At 44.3% G+C, this 21,104-nt stretch overlaps 1 protein-coding gene and 1 long non-coding RNA gene across 3 annotated transcripts in view; one reads left to right on the top strand and one right to left on the bottom strand.

The window, feature by feature from the left end:
• Positions 1 to 6,658: 6,658 nt before the first annotated feature.
• LOC127340654 (uncharacterized) overlaps positions 6,659 to 21,104 on the bottom strand; it is a 29,397-nt gene continuing 14,951 nt past the window's right edge. For both annotated transcript variants that reach the window (XR_007874666.2, XR_007874673.2), the window contains exon 4: positions 6,659 to 7,701. This is a non-coding gene — a long non-coding RNA (uncharacterized lncRNA). The remainder of the gene's footprint in view (positions 7,702 to 21,104) is intronic.
• LOC139838348 (uncharacterized) lies at positions 7,820 to 8,960 on the top strand. Its single transcript, XM_071827757.1, has 5 exons — positions 7,820 to 7,924; positions 8,003 to 8,113; positions 8,184 to 8,255; positions 8,348 to 8,410; positions 8,494 to 8,960. The coding sequence occupies exons 1-5, from the start codon at positions 7,849 to 7,851 to the stop codon at positions 8,958 to 8,960; spliced, it is 789 nt and encodes a 262-aa protein (XP_071683858.1). The 5' UTR covers positions 7,820 to 7,848.

The following is a 21,104-nucleotide window of genomic DNA, read 5'->3' as shown; positions in this document are numbered from 1 at the left end:
TTGACCAATGCTAAGTTTGCCAAAACCAAATAGATTTAATCAATGCTCCCAAAGTGATACAAATACTAACAACAAGATTAATCATATAATAGAGATTGCAAACTAAAATAAGATGTGCAATATGTAAATGATAAAACTTCTCATTAATATTCCATAACGATAACTCACACCAAGGGATATATAGATAACCAACTAAAGAGAGATACTCCCATACCGCAACACATCTTATATGATAACTTCCATACTCATGATATGCCACTACTTGATAGAAAAAGGTAAAAGATAGTGATGATGTGATACCGCGGCACTCCCCCAAGCTTGGAACAAACCAAGGGGGTGCCAATACCGATGATGAATTACTCCTTCGGCGGTGGTGATGGATCCTTGATAAGCTTCTCAACAAGCTCCTTTAGCTCATCAATCTTGTACATGAGGTTGCGGATCATCTCCAAATTGTGCTCGACACGGTTAAGAAGTATATCTGACGGCGAGTCCCAACTCTTAGAGTTGTTTCCCCACTCTTCAGCTTCAGGCTTCATCTTTCCTGCAGTGTTAGAACGATCTATATCCCAGTTGCTAGGCAATACTGCCTTGGGAACCCTTTCAGTTTGACTATTATGAATTAGAATGTGGAAGGGTTTGTAGGTGCCTGGAGGAGATGTCCTTGGAGCTAGGTAATGACGTGGGACTCTCCCTCCGGTGTTAATCCTTGCGCTTTTCTTGGTGTTGAATGGATTTGCCACCACTCCGATGCTTGCGATGGTGGCACGCGGGTATACTCGCGAAGCTTCCTCAACTTCTTCTTCATCCTTGCTCTCGACTCCTTCCTTCAAATCAGGATCCTGAATATCTTCCTCCAAAGGCTCCTTGTCCTTGTTGTTGGAGACCATGATGCTTCTAGATCAAAGACAAATCCTGGCGGAAAACAGCTCGAAACAAAACACGTCGAGAAAACGATATACGGACCTCCAGGGGTCCGGGGGATTATATAGCAGAATTTTTCGCGACAGAAGGGAAGTACCAGGTCGAACCAGAGTCGGAGAGGGGCAACGAGGGGCCCTCCTCACAGGGCGGCGCGGCCAGGCTGGGGCCCGCGCCGGCCTGTGGGGGCACGCCCTCGTGCGTCTCCTCCACTCCGTTTCGATCTCGTAATTTTTCATATTTTCCAAAAGTTGCAAAAACATTGTTCGGAAAGTTAAACGCGGACTTTTTCTTACCAGAACTGTTACCTATTCAAAGTCGAACTCTGCAGGACTGTCAACTTGGCCTTTGATGAAGGCTTCCGGAGTTACCACTTGAATAACATCAACATCTTTATTATAAGAATCACCAGAGATATAATGCTTGAGTCTTTGCCCATTCACCACTTGTGTGGCATTACCTTGCAGAGAGCTAATTTTAATTGCTCCTGATCGATATACCTCATCAATGACATATGGTCCTTCCCATTTTGAGAGTAATTTCCCTGTAAAAAATCTGAGATGAGACCGGTACAATAGGACTTTATCTCCAACATTAAATTCTCTTTTGATAATTCTTCTATCATGCCATTTCTTAACTTTCTCCTTAAAGAGTATAGCATTTTCATAAGCTTCACTTCTCCATTCATCTAGAGAACTCAATTGTAGCAATCTCTTCTTACCGGCAAGTTTAGGATCTTTATTTAGTTCTCTTACAGCCCAATAAGCTTTGTGCTCTAGTTCTAAAGGTAAATGACAAGCTTTCCCATAAACCATTTTATACGGTGACATAACCATGGGATTTTTATAAGCAGTTCTATAAGCCCATAATGCTTCCTTCAATTTAATAGCCCAGTTCTTCCTAGATTTATTAACAGTCTTTTGCAAGATAGATTTAATCTCTCTATTTGATAATTCTACTTGCCCACTAGTTTGAGGATGATAAGCGGAAGCGATTCTATGATTAATACCATATTTAGCAAGGGTTTTTCTAAAACCACCATGAATAAAATGAGAACCTCCATCAGTCATAATATATCTAGGAACTCCAAATCTAGGAAAAATAATATCTAAAAGCATTCTTAAAGAGGTCTCACCATCAGCACTTTTTGTAGGTATGGCTTCCACCCATTTAGTAACATAATCAACAGCGACAAGTATATGAGTGTTACCTTCTGAAGAAGGGAAAGGACCCATGAAGTCAAATCCCCAACAATCGAATGGTTCAATAACAAGAGTATAATTCATAGGCATTTCATTGCGTCTGGAGATATTACCAACCCTTTGACATTCATCACAAGATAAAATAAACTTCCTTGCATCTTTGAAGAGAGTTGGCCAATAAAAATCTGATTGTAGAACCTTTTGCGCGGTCCTATCTCCGGCGTGATGTCCTCCATAAACACTACCATGACACTTACTCAATATATCTTGTTGTTCATATTCGGGAACACATCTTCGCAGAATACCATCCACTCCTTCTTTATATAAGTGTGGGTCATCCCAAAAATAATGCCTCAAGTCATAAAAGAATTTCCTCCTTTGTTGAGCTGAAAAGGTTGGAGGCAAGTACTTGGAAAAAATAAAATTAGCATAATCAGCGTACCAAGGACTATCTCGCGAGCTCACCTTTATTACAGCCAATTGTTCATTTGGAAAACTATCATTAACAGGAACAGGATCATAAGTAATATTTTCCAATCTAGATAAATTATCAGCAACAGGATTATCAGCACCTTTCCTATCTATAATATGTAAATCAAATTCTTGCAAAAGAAGTACCCATCTAATAAGCCTTGGCTTAGCATCTTTCTTTGTCATAAGGTATCTAATTGCAGCATGATCAGTATGAATTGTGACATTTGAATCAACAATATAGGATCTAAACTTGTCACAAGCAAATACTACAGCTAATAATTCTTTTTCAGTTGTAGCATAATTTCTTTGAGCAGCATCAAGAGTTTTGCTAGCATAATGAATAACATTTAATTTCTTATCTACTCGCTGTCCAAGAACAGCGCCTACAGCAAAATCACTAGCATCACACATAATTTCAAAAGGTAAATTCCAATCAGGAGGTTCAACTACAGGAGCAGTTTTTAAGGCTTTCTTTAGAGTTTCAAAAGCTTCCTTACAATCATCATCAAAAACAAAAGGTACATCTTTTTGAAGAAGATTAGTAAGAGGCTTTAAAATCTTAGAAAAGTCTTTAATAAATCTCCTATAAAACCCAGCATGACCAAGAACACTACGAATACCTTTAACATCCCTAGGATAGGGCATCTTCTCAATTGCTTCAACTTTAGCTCTATCAACTTCAATACCTCTCTCGGAAATTTTATGTCCCAATACAATTCCTTCATTAACCATAAAGTGGCACTTCTCCCAATTAAGAACAAGGTTAGTTTCTTCACATCTCTGCAATACTTTATCAAGGTTTCGCAAACAATTATCAAAAGAATTCCCATAGACAGAAAAATCATCCATGAATACCTCCACAATACTGTCACAAAAACCATGAAAAATAGCAGACATGCATCTTTCAAAAGTAGCAGGAGCATTACATAAACCAAAAGGCATACGCCTATAAGCATAAGTTCCATAGGGACAAGTGAAAGTGGTTTTCTCTTGATCTTTAGTTTTAACAGCAATTTGTGAGAACCCAGAATAACCATCAAGAAAGCAAAAATGAGTATTTTTAGACAACCTCTCTAACATTTGATCAATAAAGGGTAAAGGGTAATGATCTTTCTTAGTAACTTTATTAACTTTTCGATAATCAATGCACATTCTGTACCCTACAACTACTCTTTGAGGGATGAGCTCATCATTATCATTAGGCACAACAGTCATTCCTCCTTTCTTAGGAACACAATGCACAGGACTAACCCATCTACTATCAGCAATAGGATATATAATACCAGCTTCAAGAAGTTTTAATACCTCATTCCTTACCACATCCTTCATCTTCGGAATTAGACGACGCTGATGTTCAACAACAGGCTTTGCATCATCTTCCATATTGATAGCATGTTGGCAAATAGAGGGAGAAATCCCCTTCAAATCATCAAGAGTGTAGCCAATAGCTCCTCGGTGTTTCTTCAATATTTCCAATAACCTTTCTTCCTCAATATCTGAAAGCTTAGAACTAATAATAACAGGATATATTTTCTTATCATCAATATGAGCATACTTAAGATTATCAGGCAATGGTTTTAAATCAAAAACAGGATCTTCCTTTGGTGGTGGTGTTGTACCTAAATCTTCAACCGGCAAGTCATGTTTAAGAATAGGTTGACGAAGGAAAATTTCATCAAGCTCATTTCTTTCTTCCCTAAAGACTTCACTCTCACTATCCTCCAAATGTTGCTACAAAGGATTATTAGGAGCAAGAGCAATAGATGCACACTGTTCAACTCTAAAATCATTATTAGGCAAATCAGCTTTATATGGAGTTTTGGCAAATTTAGAGAAATTAAACTCATAAGATTCACCAGCAAATTTAGTCACAATTTTTTCTTTCTTGCAATCTATAACAGCTCCACAAGTATTTAGGAAAGGTCTACCAAAAATAATAGGACAATACTTACTAGCAGCAGAACCAAGTATCAAAAAGTCAGCAGGATATTTAATCTTACCACATAGAACTTCCACATCTCGAACAATACCAATAGGAGAGATAGTTTCTCTATTAGCTAGCCGAATAACCACATCAATATCTTCAAGTTCACAAGAACCAATTTCATGCATGATCTCCATATAAAGCTCATAACGAATAGCACTAATACTTGCACCAATATCACATAAACCATAATAACAATGATCACCAATTCTAACAGAGAGCATAGGAACACTAGCTTTCCTAGACTTATTAGGATGCGAAACAATATTAGAAGCATCTTCACAGAAAATAATATGACCATCTTCTACATTTTCAGTCACAAGATCTTTAACTATTGCAATAGCAGGTTCAACCTTTATTAGTTCTTCAGGTTCTATAGGTTTCTTTGCACTTTTATTAACCGCACTAGATATAACAGAGTACCCCTTCATTTTAGCAGGGAAAGGAGTTTTTTCAATATAAGCTTCAGGAATAACATGATCAACAGTTTCAATTACTACACATTTATTTATAGATGAATCAATTTTATCTTTATACGGTTCATGATACTTATCAAAATTCTTCTTAGGCAATTCATAATGAGAGGCAAAAGCTCTATAAAGATTTGCAACAACTTGAGAATCAAGACCATAAGTAGCACTCATATCACGAAATTTATCAGTATCCATAAAAGCTTCAATGCATTTATAATCATAGTTTATACCTGACTCTCTATCTTTGTCGTTCTCCCATCCTTCAGTATTCTCCTGAATCCGATTAAGAAGGTCCCTTTTAAACTCTTCTTTGTTGCGTGTAAATGATCCAGAACAAGAAGTATCCAGCAAGGTCTTGTCTTGAAAAGATAGTCTTGCATAGAAATTATCAATAATAACATTACCAGGAAGCTCATGAATGGGGCATTTGAGCATTAAAGACTTCAATCTCCCCATGCTTGGGCAATACTCTCTCCATCATGAGGCCAGAAATTATATATGCAGTTCGGATCTTTGTGAATTTCACTTGGAGGATAGAATTTGGAATCTCTACTACTTATAAAGGAGCAAACATGAATTTCTCTAACTGCACCCCACAACGTACACGGATGCACTACAACCCAACAATCAGGCCCACTAAACATACCAATTATAATTAGCCTGATCAAATCTCTTTGGTGCACTTAGCAAATTAGTATGACGGACATACTCTGCCGCAGAGGAAAATACGAAATCACGCGCGCCCGTCCCTGATGATCGCAACACAAAAGGAAACTGATTAATTCCCACGATCCACGATCCCTTTCTCCCTCGACGTCGTCCTCCCTGATTTGACTCGCCCCCGCCTCAGACGCCGCCGGCAGCACGCCCCTTTCTCCCTGGAGCTTTACCTCCCTGGACGGCGCGCTCGCTGCCACCGTGTCACACGCCGACGGTTGCACCGTTGCCCTGGAGGGCGCTCTCGCTTCATACGCTGCCGGCAGCACCGTCAACGCCTCCCTCGACGGTGCCCTCGCTGGCACCGCAACCCACGCCGCTGCCTGGACCGCCACAGCCTCCCTATACAGCGTCGTGCCTGCTGGACTGCTGGCGGATCCCTTTCTCCCTGCCGTTCTCCCTGCTCACGCCGCCGGCAGCACGTCCCTTTCTTCGAGCTTTACCTCCCTGGACGGTGCCCTCACTGCCACTGTGTCACACGCCGTCGGCAGCACCGTTGCCGCCTCCCTACACGGTGCCCTCGCTGCCACCGCAACACACGCTGCTGCCTGGACCGCCACATCCTTCCTGTACAGCGTCCTGCCTTGCTGGAGTGCTGGCGGCAGCTATCACCTTGCTGCAAGTTCAGACAGGTAAAAAATCATACCCCATTTACAAATACAATGAACTTCATCAATGCCAAAAAATGCAATCTCTAGCTTTTCTGCAATATATTTCACGGTTCCATCATTTTGAGCACTATAATAACACGCCAGCCATCCCTTTGCGGTCCACATGATACTCCTATTAGGTTAAGAAGACAATTATTTATGCTGGTACTGTCTATATGTAACATTATCCATGCGTTTGTCGATTTAGTTAATGGCATGCATATTCATATGATATTCATATGAACAGTATTGTTGCTGTACTACTCCTTGGGTAAGCTTTTGGGATGTCATCTCCGAATCGTGATGTGGAACGCACCCCTCTTCAGGATATAAGCAACAACAGGTCCTTGGGTAAGTATCGGCAATCAGTGTTCTGTCAGTTCTATCCTTCATGTGTTGCTAAATAATGGTATGTATGTACACAGATCCTAAAGAGTTGAAAAGACAGAGGGACAGAGAATATTATGCACGATATAAAGATGATATTCAGAAAAGACGGCGTGAAGCCAGTGAAAAGAAAAAGGCTTCAACAGCCCTCATTACTGACGAGCAAAATACACCACATACACCTCTGTCCATCTCCCAAAGCAATGTACACCCTATTGAACAAAAGAGGCAACGGGAGAGGGAACGGTATTCACAAAATAGGGATGGGATATTAAAGAGGCAACGTGAAGCTTACAGTCAGAAAAATGTGGCTTCTACTCCTGACGATATCGATGTCCAAGAAAATGAGACACAAACACCAGTATCTCTTGGTAATGACAAACAACAACTGCATACCCACCTACTTTTTTATTACTAATGAGCTTTTTTGCATCTATGCAGATCCTAAAGAGATAAAGAGGCAAAGGCAAAGGTTATATTATGCACAAAATAGAGAGGAAATATTAAAACGACAACGCCAATCACGTGAGCAGAAGAAAATTGCATCTGCCCTCCTCAACGGAGGTGACACAGTACCTACAGGACAGTCAGCTGTCACCCAGCTACATAACAACTCATGTTCAGGTTCTGTAGTACCACACATTCTTGACTGCACATTGTTAGCTTCCAAGTTGTTAAGCTTCCAAGATGTTAATTACTATATGCTATGCAATTTTCTTGCAGGATTGTCAAATGTACCAAATTGTTCACATTCACTGATAGGCATCCGACACGAAAAGGAGAATAATGCAACAGACGAAGATGAGTCAGGTTGGTTGCACAGGAATAATTCATACCAGATGCAACAAATTGCAGGAAGGATGCGACCTGTCGCGATGCCTCCTGGTCAGAAACTGCAAACAATTTCCACCATCGTAAGGGATATTACACACGGTAATGTCATTATGCTCAGCAGTATACTGTTCCTATAAATAAAACTATTTGCAGCTTTACGGTGGATCTTACTATGGTTGCAACACAATGCAGATCCCATCACACAAATGTCCGGTTTTGAAACACCCCAACTTGATACAGTTCTGAACCTAACTAACACAGGATGCACAATTGATGATGCTGGTTAGTACATTGGTTTATCTATTACTGCAAGATAAGAGCCATTGTTTATTTAACGATGATTCTCTTTCATTTATTCAGGTACAGAGCCTTTTATTGGCTCCAATCAACCTCAAAATACCCCAGCTAATTCTACGAGTCGAGAAATGGAAACGTCCCTCAATGCTGGTCAAACCAATGAAAATCTAAAAAGTAATATTCACAACCTTACAGGAACTATAATTCTGGTATTTTTATGCTGTACTGATCTGATGATTTTCAGTAGCGGGCAACGACCAGCCGGATGATCCATATGGAATATTTGAGCCCATTGTTCACCAAACCAATTTGGAGGGTACATTTATATATTGTCTTGCACACTTCAAAATCTTCACCAAAACAATTATGTTCAAACAATATATTAACTCATATAATGCTTGGGGACAGTGCAAGGTGAACAAGCTGCATCCCATGAGCCTGATGAAGAAGCTAGATTATTTAGTGAACAAGGTATGTCCATTCTGTATTTTCAATTCAAATTGCACAATGTTGTACTATGAGTTTTAATTAAATATATTTCTCTTCTGTGCTAGATGTTCCATTTGAATCGTATCAGCTTGAAAGTCATCCTTCACAAGCAACAAATGTAGTAGATAATGACGAATTCATATACCGAAACCTACCTACAAAGCATCATGTGTTACGAAAAGTACCAGACTGCATACATTGCGGGGCATTACGGTTTCCATATGAGGGGCCTGCATTTTGCTGTAGAAAAGGAAAAGTCTCAATTGTTACTCCAGAGGTTCCAGAAGAGTTGAAACGGTTGTTTACAAGTCAAGAGGATGATGATGCTAAATATTTCAGAGAGAATATTCGGTATTTCAACTCGCACTTCTCCTTCACAAGTCTGGGAGTCACCCTTGATCGACGAGTCAGCACAGCTGCAAGAACTGGCGTATATACATTTCGGGTGAGTGCTGGTTTGTACCACGCTCTTGATAATCTGGTGGCAGCTGGTAATGGCCCTCGACATTTGCAGCTCTATATTTATCACTAGTGGAGAAGAGGCCTTTGGACCCAAGCAAATGACCCACTGCTGAACCAAACCGGGTCCAATGCCCCCATTGGACCCGGTTCGTTTCTGCCCAGGACGACCCCACCTGCTCGCGCCTGTCCTGTAGCGGCCTTTGGACCCGGTTTGTCATACAAACCGGGACTAAAGGTCCACCCGCAGGGCGCGGCAGGCCGTGTCAGCCTGGGGAACCCTTTAGTCCCGGTTTGTATGACAAACCGGGTCCAAAGGCCCCCCTCTGGCTATATAACCTTGCCCCTGCCCAAGTGTGAGCCACACTTAGCCATTTTTTCACTATCTTCACAAGAGGGGTGTGTTGCTTTCCTCTCTTCTTCACATGCACAAGAGGTGTTCGATGAAATGCTTAAGAGGATTTGCCACTTGAGTTTACACAAATCAAGCCACACTTAACTTGCTTTTTTCTTCTTCATCGAGGTTAACAACTTTATCCTTTTCATCTGCAATTGATAAAATGCATGTGTATATATACATCGTGATGTTCTGTAATGGTTTTGATCAGCTTAATTATATCATGCAGATGAATCGGCAATGGATGTACATTGACAGACGGTTTGTGAGTTCATCATGCGGGCCTGGATAATTTTATGGCCGTGGCGGAGGCAAACAAACATGGTGGCTTCATGTATTGTCCATGTGTGGACTGCAAGAATACCGTAAATTACGCTCGCTCGAGTCTCATTCACAGCCACCTTCTGCGATCCGGTTTCATGCCCAGTTACTATTGTTGGACCAAGCACGGAGAAAGAGGGGTTATGATGGAAGACAATGACGAAGAGGAAGAGGATGATGACGGTTATCCCAATTTCCCTGAATACGATGATACTGCAGAAGGCAATGAAGACAATGAAGTAGAAGATCAAGAGGCACCAGATGAGCCTGTGATGATGATCTTGGCCGGGCCATTGCCGATGCAAGGAGAGAATGTGAAACTGAAAAGGAAAGGTTGGCCTTCGACAAGATGATAGAAGATCACAACAAATTGTTATACCCAACTTGCGAAGATGGCCATAAAAAGCTAGGCGACACTGGAATTGTTGCAATGGAAGGCGAGAGAACGGTGTCACCGACTCAGGATTTGGAAAGTTATTGACAATAATTAAGAGGAAGCTTCCAAGGGGTAACGAATTGCCCGCCAGTACGTACGAAGCGAAGAAGATTGTCTGCCCTCTAGGATTAGATGTGCAAAAGATACATGCATGCATTAATGACTGCATCCTCTACCGCGATGAGTACGAGAATTTGGATGCATGTCCGGTGTGCACTGCATTGCGGTATAAGATCAGACGAGATGACCCTGGTGATGTTGAGGGCGAGCGCCCCAGGAAGAGGGTTCCTGCCAAGGTTATGTGGTATGCTCCTATAATACCACGGCTGAAACGCTTGTTCAGAAATAAAGAGCATGCTAGGTTGTTGCGATGGCACAAAGAAGACCGTAAGAAAGACGTGATGTTGAGGCACCCTGCTGATGGCTCCCAATGGAGAAAAATCGATAGAGAGTTCCCAAACTTTGCACAGGATGCAAGGAACTTACGGTTTGGTCTCGGTACTGAGATGGCATGAATCCTTTTGGAGAGCGAGCTGCAGCCATAGCACCTGGCCTGTGACTCTTTGTATATATAACCTTCCTCCTTGGTTGTGCATGAAGCGGAAGTTCATTATGATGCCAGTGCTCATACAAGGCCCGAAGCAACCCGGGAACGACATTGATGTGTACCTGAAGCCATTAGTCGAAGAACTTCTACAGCTGTGGTCCCTAGCAGGTGTACGTGTGTGGGACGAGCACAAGCAGGAGGAATTTGACCTAAGAGCGATGCTTTTCGTAACCATCAATGACTGGCCTTCTCTTGGTAACATTTCAGGACAGTCAAACAAGGGATACAATGCATGCACACACTGTTTACATGAGCTCAAAGGTGATTATTTGGAAAAAGGTCAGAAGGTCGTGTACCTGGGGCATCGTCGATTTCTTAGGCTTACCCATCCCGTAAGAAAGAAAGGCAAGCATTACAACGGTGAGGCTGATCACCGGAGGAAGCCTCCCCATCGTGATGGTGTTGATATATTTGGTATGGTCAAGGATCTAGATGTAATATTTGGAAAGGGTCATGGCGGACGGTCTGTTCCGAATGACGATGCCAGACACGCGCCCATGTGGAAGAAGAAATCTATATTTTGGGATCTACCCTATTGGGAAGTCTTAGAGGTCCGCTCTTCAATCGATGTGATGCAGGTGACGAAGAATCTTTGCGTGAACCTGCTAGGCTTTCTGGGTGTGTACGGGAAGACAAAAGATACACCAGAAGCACGGGAGGACCAGCAACATTGGAAAGACCCCAAAAAGCTGCATGAGAGAGTTAAAGGACGTCATTTATCCAGCTACGCTCTTACAAAAGCAGAGAAGGAAATATTTTTTGAATGTCTTAGCAGTATCAAGGTCCCGTCTGGCTTCTCCTCCAATATAAAGGGAATAATAAATATGGAGAAGAAAACATTCCAGAACTTGAAGTCTCATGACTGTCACGTGATAATGACACAGTTGCTTCCGATTGCATTGAGGGGGCTTCTACCGGAAAATGTTCGACTGCCCATTGTGAAGCTATGTGCATTCCTCAATGCAATTTTCTCAGAAGGTAATAAATCCAGAAATTCTACCGAGGTTGCAGAATGATGTGGTCCAATGTCTCGTTAGTTTTGAGCTGGTGTTCCCACCATCCTTCTTCAATATTATGACACATCTCCTCGTTCACACAGTCGATGAGATTTCCATTCTCGGTCCTGTGTTTCTACACAATATGTTCCCCTTCGAGAGGTTCATGGGAGTCTTGAAGAAATATGTTCATAACCGTGCTAGGCCAGAAGGAAGCATCTCCAAGGGCTATGGAACAGAGGAGGTCATTGAATTCTGTGTTGACTTTATTCCTGACCTTAAGCCGATTGGTGTTCCTGAATCGCGGCATGAAGGGAGACTAAGTGGAAAAGGCACGCTAGGAAGGAAATCAATGATATGTAGGGACGGGATTTCTTTGACTCAAGCACACTACACAGTCCTACAAAGTTCCACCTTGGTGGCTCCATATATCGGTGACCACAAGAACTTTCTACGCTCCCAGAACCCGGGGCGATCGAACGATTGGATTAGACGTGAACACATGTCGACTTTCGGTGGTTGGTTGCAAAAACATCTCCTGAATAACAAACATATTGAAGATCAGTTGTACTTGCTGGCCCAGACACCATCTTCGACTGTAGTGACTTTCCAAGGGTACGAGATAAATGGGAATACATTTTACACGATCGCCCAAGATAAAAAGAGCACCAACCAAAAAAGTGGTGTCCGCTTTGATGCAATAATGAATGAAGGCCCAAATGACACATATTATGGTTACATAGAGGATATATGGGAACTTGAGTATGGACCTTCTTTTAAGGTCCCTTTGTTTAGGTGCAAATGGGTCAACAAAACAGAGGCGGGGTTCGGGTAGACAAGTTGTATGGAATGACAACAGTGGATCTCAACAATCTTGGGTATAGAGACGAACCATTCGTCCTAGCCAAGGATGTGGCCCAGGTTTTCTATGTGAAGGATATGTCTACCAAACCAAGAAAAAGGAAACATAAGGAAACAAATACATCAAACGATGAGCCAAAGCGCCACATAGTTCTTTACGGAAAAAGAAACATCGTGGGAGTGGAGGACAAGACAGACATGTCGAAGATTATAATCAGTTTGATGAAATTCCACCCTTCGTAGTGAACATTGATCCAAGCATCAAGTTAAATGATGAAGATGCTCCATGGTTACGGCCGAAGAAGATTAATTAAATGATGAAGATGCTCCATCATCAAGTTAATTGAAGAATGTTCATGGCACAAATGAGTATCTCAACATGGCAATCAATTTCCCATTTATTTTTGTGTAATCATGTAATCGTATGTAAGATATTAAAAGTGGAGATGCGCCACGGGAGATTTCCCAACCCTTTCCCCAACACCTGTTAGATGAGATGTAGTCGTTCAGGGCTTGGCAAGGCGTATCGATGCTCCTTTTATAGGCACGGCACCTCTTCTACTTTGTCTTGTTCCTTCGACAGGGCGTCGTGCGCTACATGCTTTATCTCATCGAGCAGTGCGTCCACCCATGCGTTCTTATCCTGCCGACATCTTTAGTCCCGGTTGTACCCACCAGCCGGGACTAAAGGTTACCCACACGTCCTTATCCCACCGACCGTTTGTTAGATGACACAAAAAAGGATCTTTAGTCCCGGTTGTACCAACCAGACGTGACTAAAGGATACCCACACGTCCTTATCCCACCGACAGTTTTTGGCGCCACTGCGTTCCCGCCTATTTTCTTCCCGCGCTTTCCACTGCTTCCCGCCTCCGTCCTCCCGCCATTTTTTCACTATATATATGTTGGCTTGGCCTCCATTTACATATCACATCTAGACTCATATCTGCAAACCTCATCACCAGGTCACATGGCTTCCATCGTATCTCTAACCCTCCGGGAGGCGGAGGCGCTTTGCGCGTCGAACTACCCCTGCCCGCCGGGCTACCGCGTCCCTACCGGCTGGTTGCTGAGCGTCGGAGGGGTACCGGTCCCTCAGTCCCTCTAGGTGTGGCGCGCGAGATGGCCATCACGAACCACTACTACTTCGAGCTCACGCCAGAGCAGCGGAGGAATCCCCAGTGGCATCCCGACTACAGCCCGACTTGGGAGAGCTTCTTCATCAATCGGCGTGAGAGGGCGCTCGCCAGGCACGAGGAGGGCGGCCCGCCTCCTTCGAACTTCAACGAGGCCGGCCATCGGCTGTGGTGGCGCGACCGAACTCTCCAGGGCGTCATGGCCCACCGTGGCCCCCGCCTGCGCTACCCTCAGTCCCAGCCCACGCGTGCTCTCCCGCCGAGGTTTGACTACCGCGACCCCGATGCCAGCGACGATGATGACGGCGACTACGACGACTACAGTGGCGAGTACTACAGGGCTAGGCACGAGTATGACTGAATGACTCGAACAGTCGAATCTGGCCATGTATCTTAATTAATTTTCAGTTGAGCTAGGCACGAGTACTATAGGGCTAGGCACGAGTACTATCTGGCCATGTATCTTAATTAATTTTCAGTTGAGTTCTGTACTTTAATTCCACATGTAATCTGGCGGGAAACTTTTCTCATCATCAGCGTCTGCCACAACGACTTTATTGAAAATACAATAAAATAGATAAACAACTAGTCTAGTCGATCTACTCATCGTCGGAGGTTGTCTCGGTCCAAATGTCGTCCCACCGAGGGTCGTTGTCGGCCCAAGTTGTATTCGGGTTATCGAGCTCGAACACGGCGACGGCCCGACGATGGCGCCTGTTGGACCTGCGTTGTGCCCGGAGGTCAGCGAAGAACGCGGCGGTGTTGTCGACGTCGTTGGGGAACTGCGCCCTCCACTGGCGCATCAACTCCTCGTCGTGCTCGGCGATTGCGATCCGGCGCTGCACCTGGCGGTGGCGGCGACGGTCCTCGTCGTCGACGAGGCACGGCGTCGGCGCGAGGAACTCCGCCTCCTCTAGCGATTCAACGTCCGGGAAGTTCATGTCGCACCGTGGCCGCCGAAATCGCCATGCGGCCGCGTCGCAAGCGCGCGCCGCCAGCTCCGGGGTGTTGTACGTGCCGAGGGTGAGCCGGAAGCCACCGGCACGCATCTCGGCGTAGAACCTACCGTTCGGCCGCGCTCGGACGCCACGGAAACCGGACGAGCCGCGACGGCGCGGCGGCATCCCGGCGACGAATGAACGGAGGCGACGGCGACGTGTGGTTCCGCGCACGCGCGCTTTATAACACAGCGACGCGGCAAGTTTGGCGACAGGTGGCGCGGGGAAGCGGCGGGGCGTGGCACGTGGAAGCGGCGGCGACAGGTGGCGCGGGGAAGCGGCGGGGCCAGGCACGGCGGTGGCCCGTACATGGCGGTGACGGTGGTGGCCAGGCGGTGGCGGTGGCGGTGGTGGGCAGGCGGTGGCGGTGGCGACAGTGGCCCGTACATGGCGGTGACGGTGGTGGCCAGGCGGTGGCGGTGCGGTGGTGGGCAGTACACGGCGGTGCCGACGGTGGCCAGTACACGGCGGTGGCGGTGGTGGGCAGGCGGTGGCGGTGGCGACAGTGGCCACTACACGGCGGTGACGGTGGTGGCGGTGCGGTGGCTTTTTTTCACTTGAAATAAGGCGGGAATGAAATTTTTTAAAAAAATTGGCCTTTGGACCCGGTTTGTATTACAAACCGGGACTAAAGGCCTTTTTTGCGCGCGCAGCGAAAACGCAGCAAAAATGGCCTTTAGTCCCGGTTTGTATTACAAACCGGGTCCAAAGGGGGGCCTTTGGACCCGGTTGGTGCCACGAACCGGGACCAAAGGGTCCTCCACTATCTACGCCAACACTTCGTCTCCGCGGAGATCAATCCCGCGGAGACGAAGCATTGGACGCCGCCAGGCTGCCCGACTGCGCCGCGCCCGCCGCTCGCCGTTGCCGTGCGCCACCACCTCCGCCGCCGCGCCACCGCCTCCACCGCCGCCTCCGCCCCCTCCCTCTCCGTCCGCGCGCCACCATCTCCCGGCCCGCGCGCGCGCCCTCCGCGTCGGCCGCCTTCCTCCTCGACCACCGCCGCCGCCCGCGCGCCACTGCCGCCGCCCGCGCGCCACCGCGCGCGCCTCCTCGATCGACCACCGCCGCACGACGCCGCCGGCCGCCGTCCTCCTCTCACGCGGCAAGGTGAGTCACGCGCCCTGCCCCTTTTTTTTTTTTCTAATTTGTTAGTTTAGTTAATTTTTCAATTTGTTAGTTTAGTTAATTATAAAATTTGTTAGTATAGTTGTTAATTAGTATAGTTGTTAGTATATATTGTTAGTGTGTTAGTGTGTTAGTAAATTAGTTAGTGTGTTAGTGTGTTAGTAAATTAGTTAGTGTGTTAGTAAAATTAGTTAGTTAGTGTTAGTAAAATTAGTTAGAGAAAATTTAGAAAATTAGTTAGTTAGTGTTAGTAAAATTAGTTAGAAAAAAGTTAGTAAAATTAGTTAGAAAAAGTTAGAAAAGTTACAAAATAGATTCATTTGTGTCGGCGCGCTTGCGCGCCGACGACTTAGACCGTGGCGGTGCCGAGTCCGTAGCGGTGCCGCTGCGCGACATAGACTTAGGGTCGCGAAATACAGAAAGAGCGAGCGAGGAGGAGCGCCGAGTCCATGGCGGTGCCGGTACTGCCGGCGCCCCTGCCGACGCCCCCAAAACAGGGTCGTGGAACGCGGCGTTTAGTACAAAAGTAGTGAAGTTTTTTATTTAGCACAATATCATGTTTTTTATTTATATTAGTATACATATATGATTTGTTTTCGTAGCTACGATGCCGCGACAGCGACAGCCGGCGGGCCGTGGTCTGACTCTCACCGAGGAGATGGAGCAGATGGGGGAGGTCCGGGACTGGGCTCCGCCGGGGTGGCACTGGGAGGTCTTAGCTTCCGGGTCGCGCACCTTGGTGCGGAATCCGGGTCCCGTTGTCGACCCGGATATTCTTTGGTGGAGGTCTTATGGGCCACGGTCGTTTCAGAGGGAGCCGGCCCCGCCGGAGGAGGTAGCTCAGCGCATTGAAGCGGAGGACCAGCACGTTCGCCGTTACATGTACGCGTTAGACAACATGTATAGGACCGGATGGAGCGTTATGCGCAGATCTCATGTTAGCTATGCTCCCGTTGTTGTTCCGTGGCTTTGGGGGCACACCCAGCGCGGCTCAGGACCCGGTCGGCGCCCTCTAGGACCCGGTCTGCGCGGTTGAGTGGTTGTAGTAGTGATTGATATGTATTAGGGTTAAATAAACATGAACCCGATCTATGTATGCATGTAACTGCAGTATCTGCTTTCAGCACTATATTATCGATCCTTAGTTAAGAACTACACATATGTAACTCCATTTTCAGTTTTCTGCATTATCCTTAATTTGATCATATGATGGTTCCTATGTATAGCTTGCAGGTCGTTGTAGAAAGCATGGAGAGAGATGAAATTCAAGAAAATTTCATGGAGGAACTCATAGCAAACGGTACTCTGGATGATCGCGACGACGACGTTATTCCAGATGATGGCGGTGACGATGTTGTAGGATAACGTTGCATAGAAAACAAAAATTTTCCTACGGCGAACACGCAAACCAAGCCAAGATGCAATCTAGAAAACGGTAGCAACGAGGGGGTATCGAGTCTCACCCTTGAAGAGATTCCAAAGCCTACAAGATGAGGCTCTTGTTGCTGCGGTAGACGATCACTTGCCGCTTGCAAAAGCGCGTAGAAGATCTTGATCACGATCGGTTCCGGCGCCACGAACGGGCAGCACCTCCGTACTCGGTCACACGTTCGGTTGTTGATGAAGACGACGTCCACCTCCCCGTTCCAGCGGGCAGCGGAAGTAGTAGCTCCTCTTGAATCCGACAGCACGACGGCGTGGTGTCGGTGGCGGTGTAGAAGTCCGGCGGAGCTTCGCTAAGCTACGCGGGCAATATGGAGTGGAGGAGCTTGGCTAGGGTTTGGGAGGGGTGGCCGGCCACTCTATGGGGGGCGGCCAGCTTATGGTCTTGGGGTGGGGGTGGCCGGCCACTTCAATGGGGCGGCCAGCTTGTGGTCTTGGGGTGGCCGGCCCCCTCCCTTGGCCCCTCATTATATAGGTGGATCCCAAGTGTTGGTGTCCAAGTCTTCGAATAAGACCCGAAACCAAAACCTTCCATAGGAGGGGGGAAACCTAGCCCAACTAGGACTCCCACCCAAAAGTGGGATTCCCACCTCCCATGTGGGGGGTGGCCGGCCCCCTATGGTGGAGTCCACTTGGGACTCCACCCCATCTAGGGCTGGCCGGCCATGGAGGTGGAATCCCTTGTGGACTCCACCTTCCTTGGTGGTTTCTTCCGGACTTTTCTAGAACCTTCTAGAACCTTCCATAGAACCTTCCGCGACATTTTATTTCACATAAAATGACATCCTATATATGAATCTTATTCTCCGGACCATTCCGGAACTCCTCGTGATGTCCGGGATCTCATCCGGGACTCCGAACAAATATTCGAACTCCATTCCATATTTCAAGTGCTACCATTTCAACATCCAACTTTAAGTGTGTCACCCTACGGTTCGAGAACTATGCGGACATGGTTGAGTACTCACTCCGACCAATAACCAATAGCGGGATCTGGAGATCCATAATGGCTCCCACATATTCAACGATGACTTTAGTGATCGAATGAACCATACACATATATTACCAATTCCCTTTGTCTCGCGATATTTTACTTGTCCGAGGTTTGATCTTCGGTATCACTCTATACCTTGTTCAACCTCGTCTCCTGACAAGTACTCTTTACTCGTACCGTGGTATGTGGTCTCTTATGAACTCATTCATATGCTTGCAAGACATTAGACGACATTCCACCGAGAGGGCCCAGAGTATATCTATCCGTCATCGGGATGGACAAATTCCACTGTTGATCCATATGCCTCAACTCATACTTTCCGGATACTTAATCCCACCTTTATAGCCACCCATTTACGCAGTGGTGTTTGGTGTAATCAAAGTACCTTTCCGGTATAAGTGATTTACATGATCTCATGGTCATAAGGACTAGGTAACTATGTATCGAAAGCTTATAGCAAATAACTTAATGACGAGATCTTATGCTATGCTTAATTGGGTGTGTCCATTATATCATTCATACAATGACATAACCTTGTTATTAATAACATCCAATGTTCATGATTATGAAACTAATCATCCATTAATCAACAAGCTAGTTTAAGAGGCATACTAGGGACTTCTTTGTTGTCTACATATCACACATGTACTAATGTTTCGGTTAATACAATTATAGCATGATATATAAACATTTATCATAAACATAAAGATATAAATAATAACCACTTTTATTATTGCCTCTAGGGCATATCTCCTTCAGTCTCCCACTTGCACTAGAGTCAATAATCTAGTTTACATTTGTAAAGATATAACACCTTGGCCTTCCGGTGTTTTATCATGTATTGCTCACGGGAGAGGTTTTTAGTCAACGGATCTGACACGCTCAGAAACGTATGTATTTTGTAATTCATTTGCGTCTTAACGCATCACTCATTTCCAAATGTCGGCATTAAATATGTTTGGTCTTCTGGTGGAACCTTAATTCCGCGGTCTGAAATATGTCACTAATATTGTCATACACAATATAGCTTCAAAGTTCTGATTCCGTCGGAACTACACCATGTTCTCAAAGAACCTCTTGACTTAACATCCTTTGTCATTGTCAAAACAATGACATACTCTGCCTTCTTTTGTAGAATCCGTCACAATATTTAGAACTCTTCTAAATCTAGCATAGACAACTTCTAGCTCATTGTGCTACCTTTTAAACAACACTTAGTCTAATTTGAGATTGAAATTATATTTTATATGTGACAAAACCAATATCGGTGTAACACCTTACAGCGATTTGTTTGTCATTTCTTCATACAAATATATATATATATATATATCCTTAGTTCTTCTAAAGTACTCAAGGATATTCTTACTGTCGTCCCATGATCATCTTATGAATCATTCCGGTATATGCTCATAACATTTTAGAGCACAAGATATCTGATTTTGTACATATTATTCGTGATCTAAAATCACTCATGTGTTTTTAACTCATCGAGTGTCAGATACACTCAAGTCTTGTTAAACCTTCACATGACAAGAACATTTTCTTAATATTTCTATATTGAACTATTTCAATATCCATTCTATGTACTTTGATTTAAACTTATTATGTGTTTCAATCTATCTTCATAGATCTTGACACTAAATATGTTTTAGCCCATATCCTTTCATTGAAGTTAATTTTCAATGAAACATTTTAATCAAGTATATAATTACATTATTTATAACCAACTATATGTCATCTACATAAAGTATTATAAATATGTCTCAGCGCTCCCACTTAATTTCTTGCAAATACAAGCTTCTTCATCGTCTCTGATGAAATCAAAAAAACTCTTTGACTATTTCATCTGGTGAAGATTCCTACTCCGCAATACTTACTTCATCCAATTGAAGTTCGTATACCTATCTAGTATTCCACAGACCAGCAAAACTCTTGGTTGTATCTTGTATACATACTTCTGTTAAGTAGTGTATTTTGCCATCCTACTAGCATATCTCCTAAAAGAAATATGTAGTGATTACTAGAATAATCCACATAGACTATAAGCATTGCTACGGAAGATCTAATCTTGTCGTAGTCAACTCTTTGAACTTTGTCGTAAACAACTTTTCGACAAGTTAAGCTTCTTCAAGGATATTTCATCCAAGTCCATCAATTTTATAGATCTATTTACTTTCAAAAAGTATTCATCTATCTTGGATTTCATGGCGTATAGCCATTTTAACGGAGTCAGGGCCCATCATAACTTCTTTGTTTTTAGTTGGTTTATCATTATTCATAATCAATCCTTTGTCCACAAATCATTTATTTGATCACAAAGTAAACCATACCTACAAGGTTCAATATGTACTTCGATCTCCATGGCTAAAACACTTTGTAGTCATGGGAGCCATGATCGTCGTGGCCGCTTCCGAAACAAATTCCGATGCTGCGCTACTCTGATCATTATGCTCAGGTTCATAAACCTTATCAAATTATATTGTCCTCCCACTCAAAAACTTCACTAGAAACAATTTCTCGGAAATAAGAAACATTGACAAACACTTTTGTCTTTGTCTTGTGAGAAGAATTCCCAATCAATTCTCTGGGATAACCAACAAAGACATTCATCCGATTTTGGTTGTAAACTCTTATACCAAAATTTAAAGAAAGGACTATTAAGGTTTATACCCATGCCATAACTCGTATGGTGTCATTTCAACGGATCATGATGATGCTCTATTTAGTGTAAAAGCGGTAGTCACTAAAGCATAATCCACAAAAATATAATGGCATCAATATTTTATTTCATCATTGATCCAACAAAGTTTGGATATATCTCTTGGATACTTCATCATTACTATGATACTCCAAGAAACATCAGTTGTAGTATAACTCTCTTAGATGTTTGCTAAAACTCGT

This window comes from Lolium perenne, chromosome 3, assembly GCF_019359855.2.
Source record: "Lolium perenne isolate Kyuss_39 chromosome 3, Kyuss_2.0, whole genome shotgun sequence".
Lineage (NCBI taxonomy): Eukaryota > Viridiplantae > Streptophyta > Magnoliopsida > Poales > Poaceae > Lolium > Lolium perenne.
Note: the sequence above shows the minus strand (reverse complement) of the source record. Positions and strands in the feature narration are given on the sequence as shown.

What these genes read in the sequence shown, in the direction of transcription:
- LOC139838348 (XM_071827757.1), top strand. Translation starts at nt 7,849, where the DNA reads ATGTCCGGTTTTGAAACACCCCAACTTGATACAGTTCTGAACCTAACT. An exon ending in AACCAATGAAAATCTAAAAA is followed by an intron (nt 8,114 to 8,183) that starts GTAATATTCACA and finishes GATGATTTTCAG; the next exon opens with TAGCGGGCAACGACCAGCCG. An exon ending in TAGATTATTTAGTGAACAAG is followed by an intron (nt 8,411 to 8,493) that starts GTATGTCCATTC and finishes CTTCTGTGCTAG; the next exon opens with ATGTTCCATTTGAATCGTAT.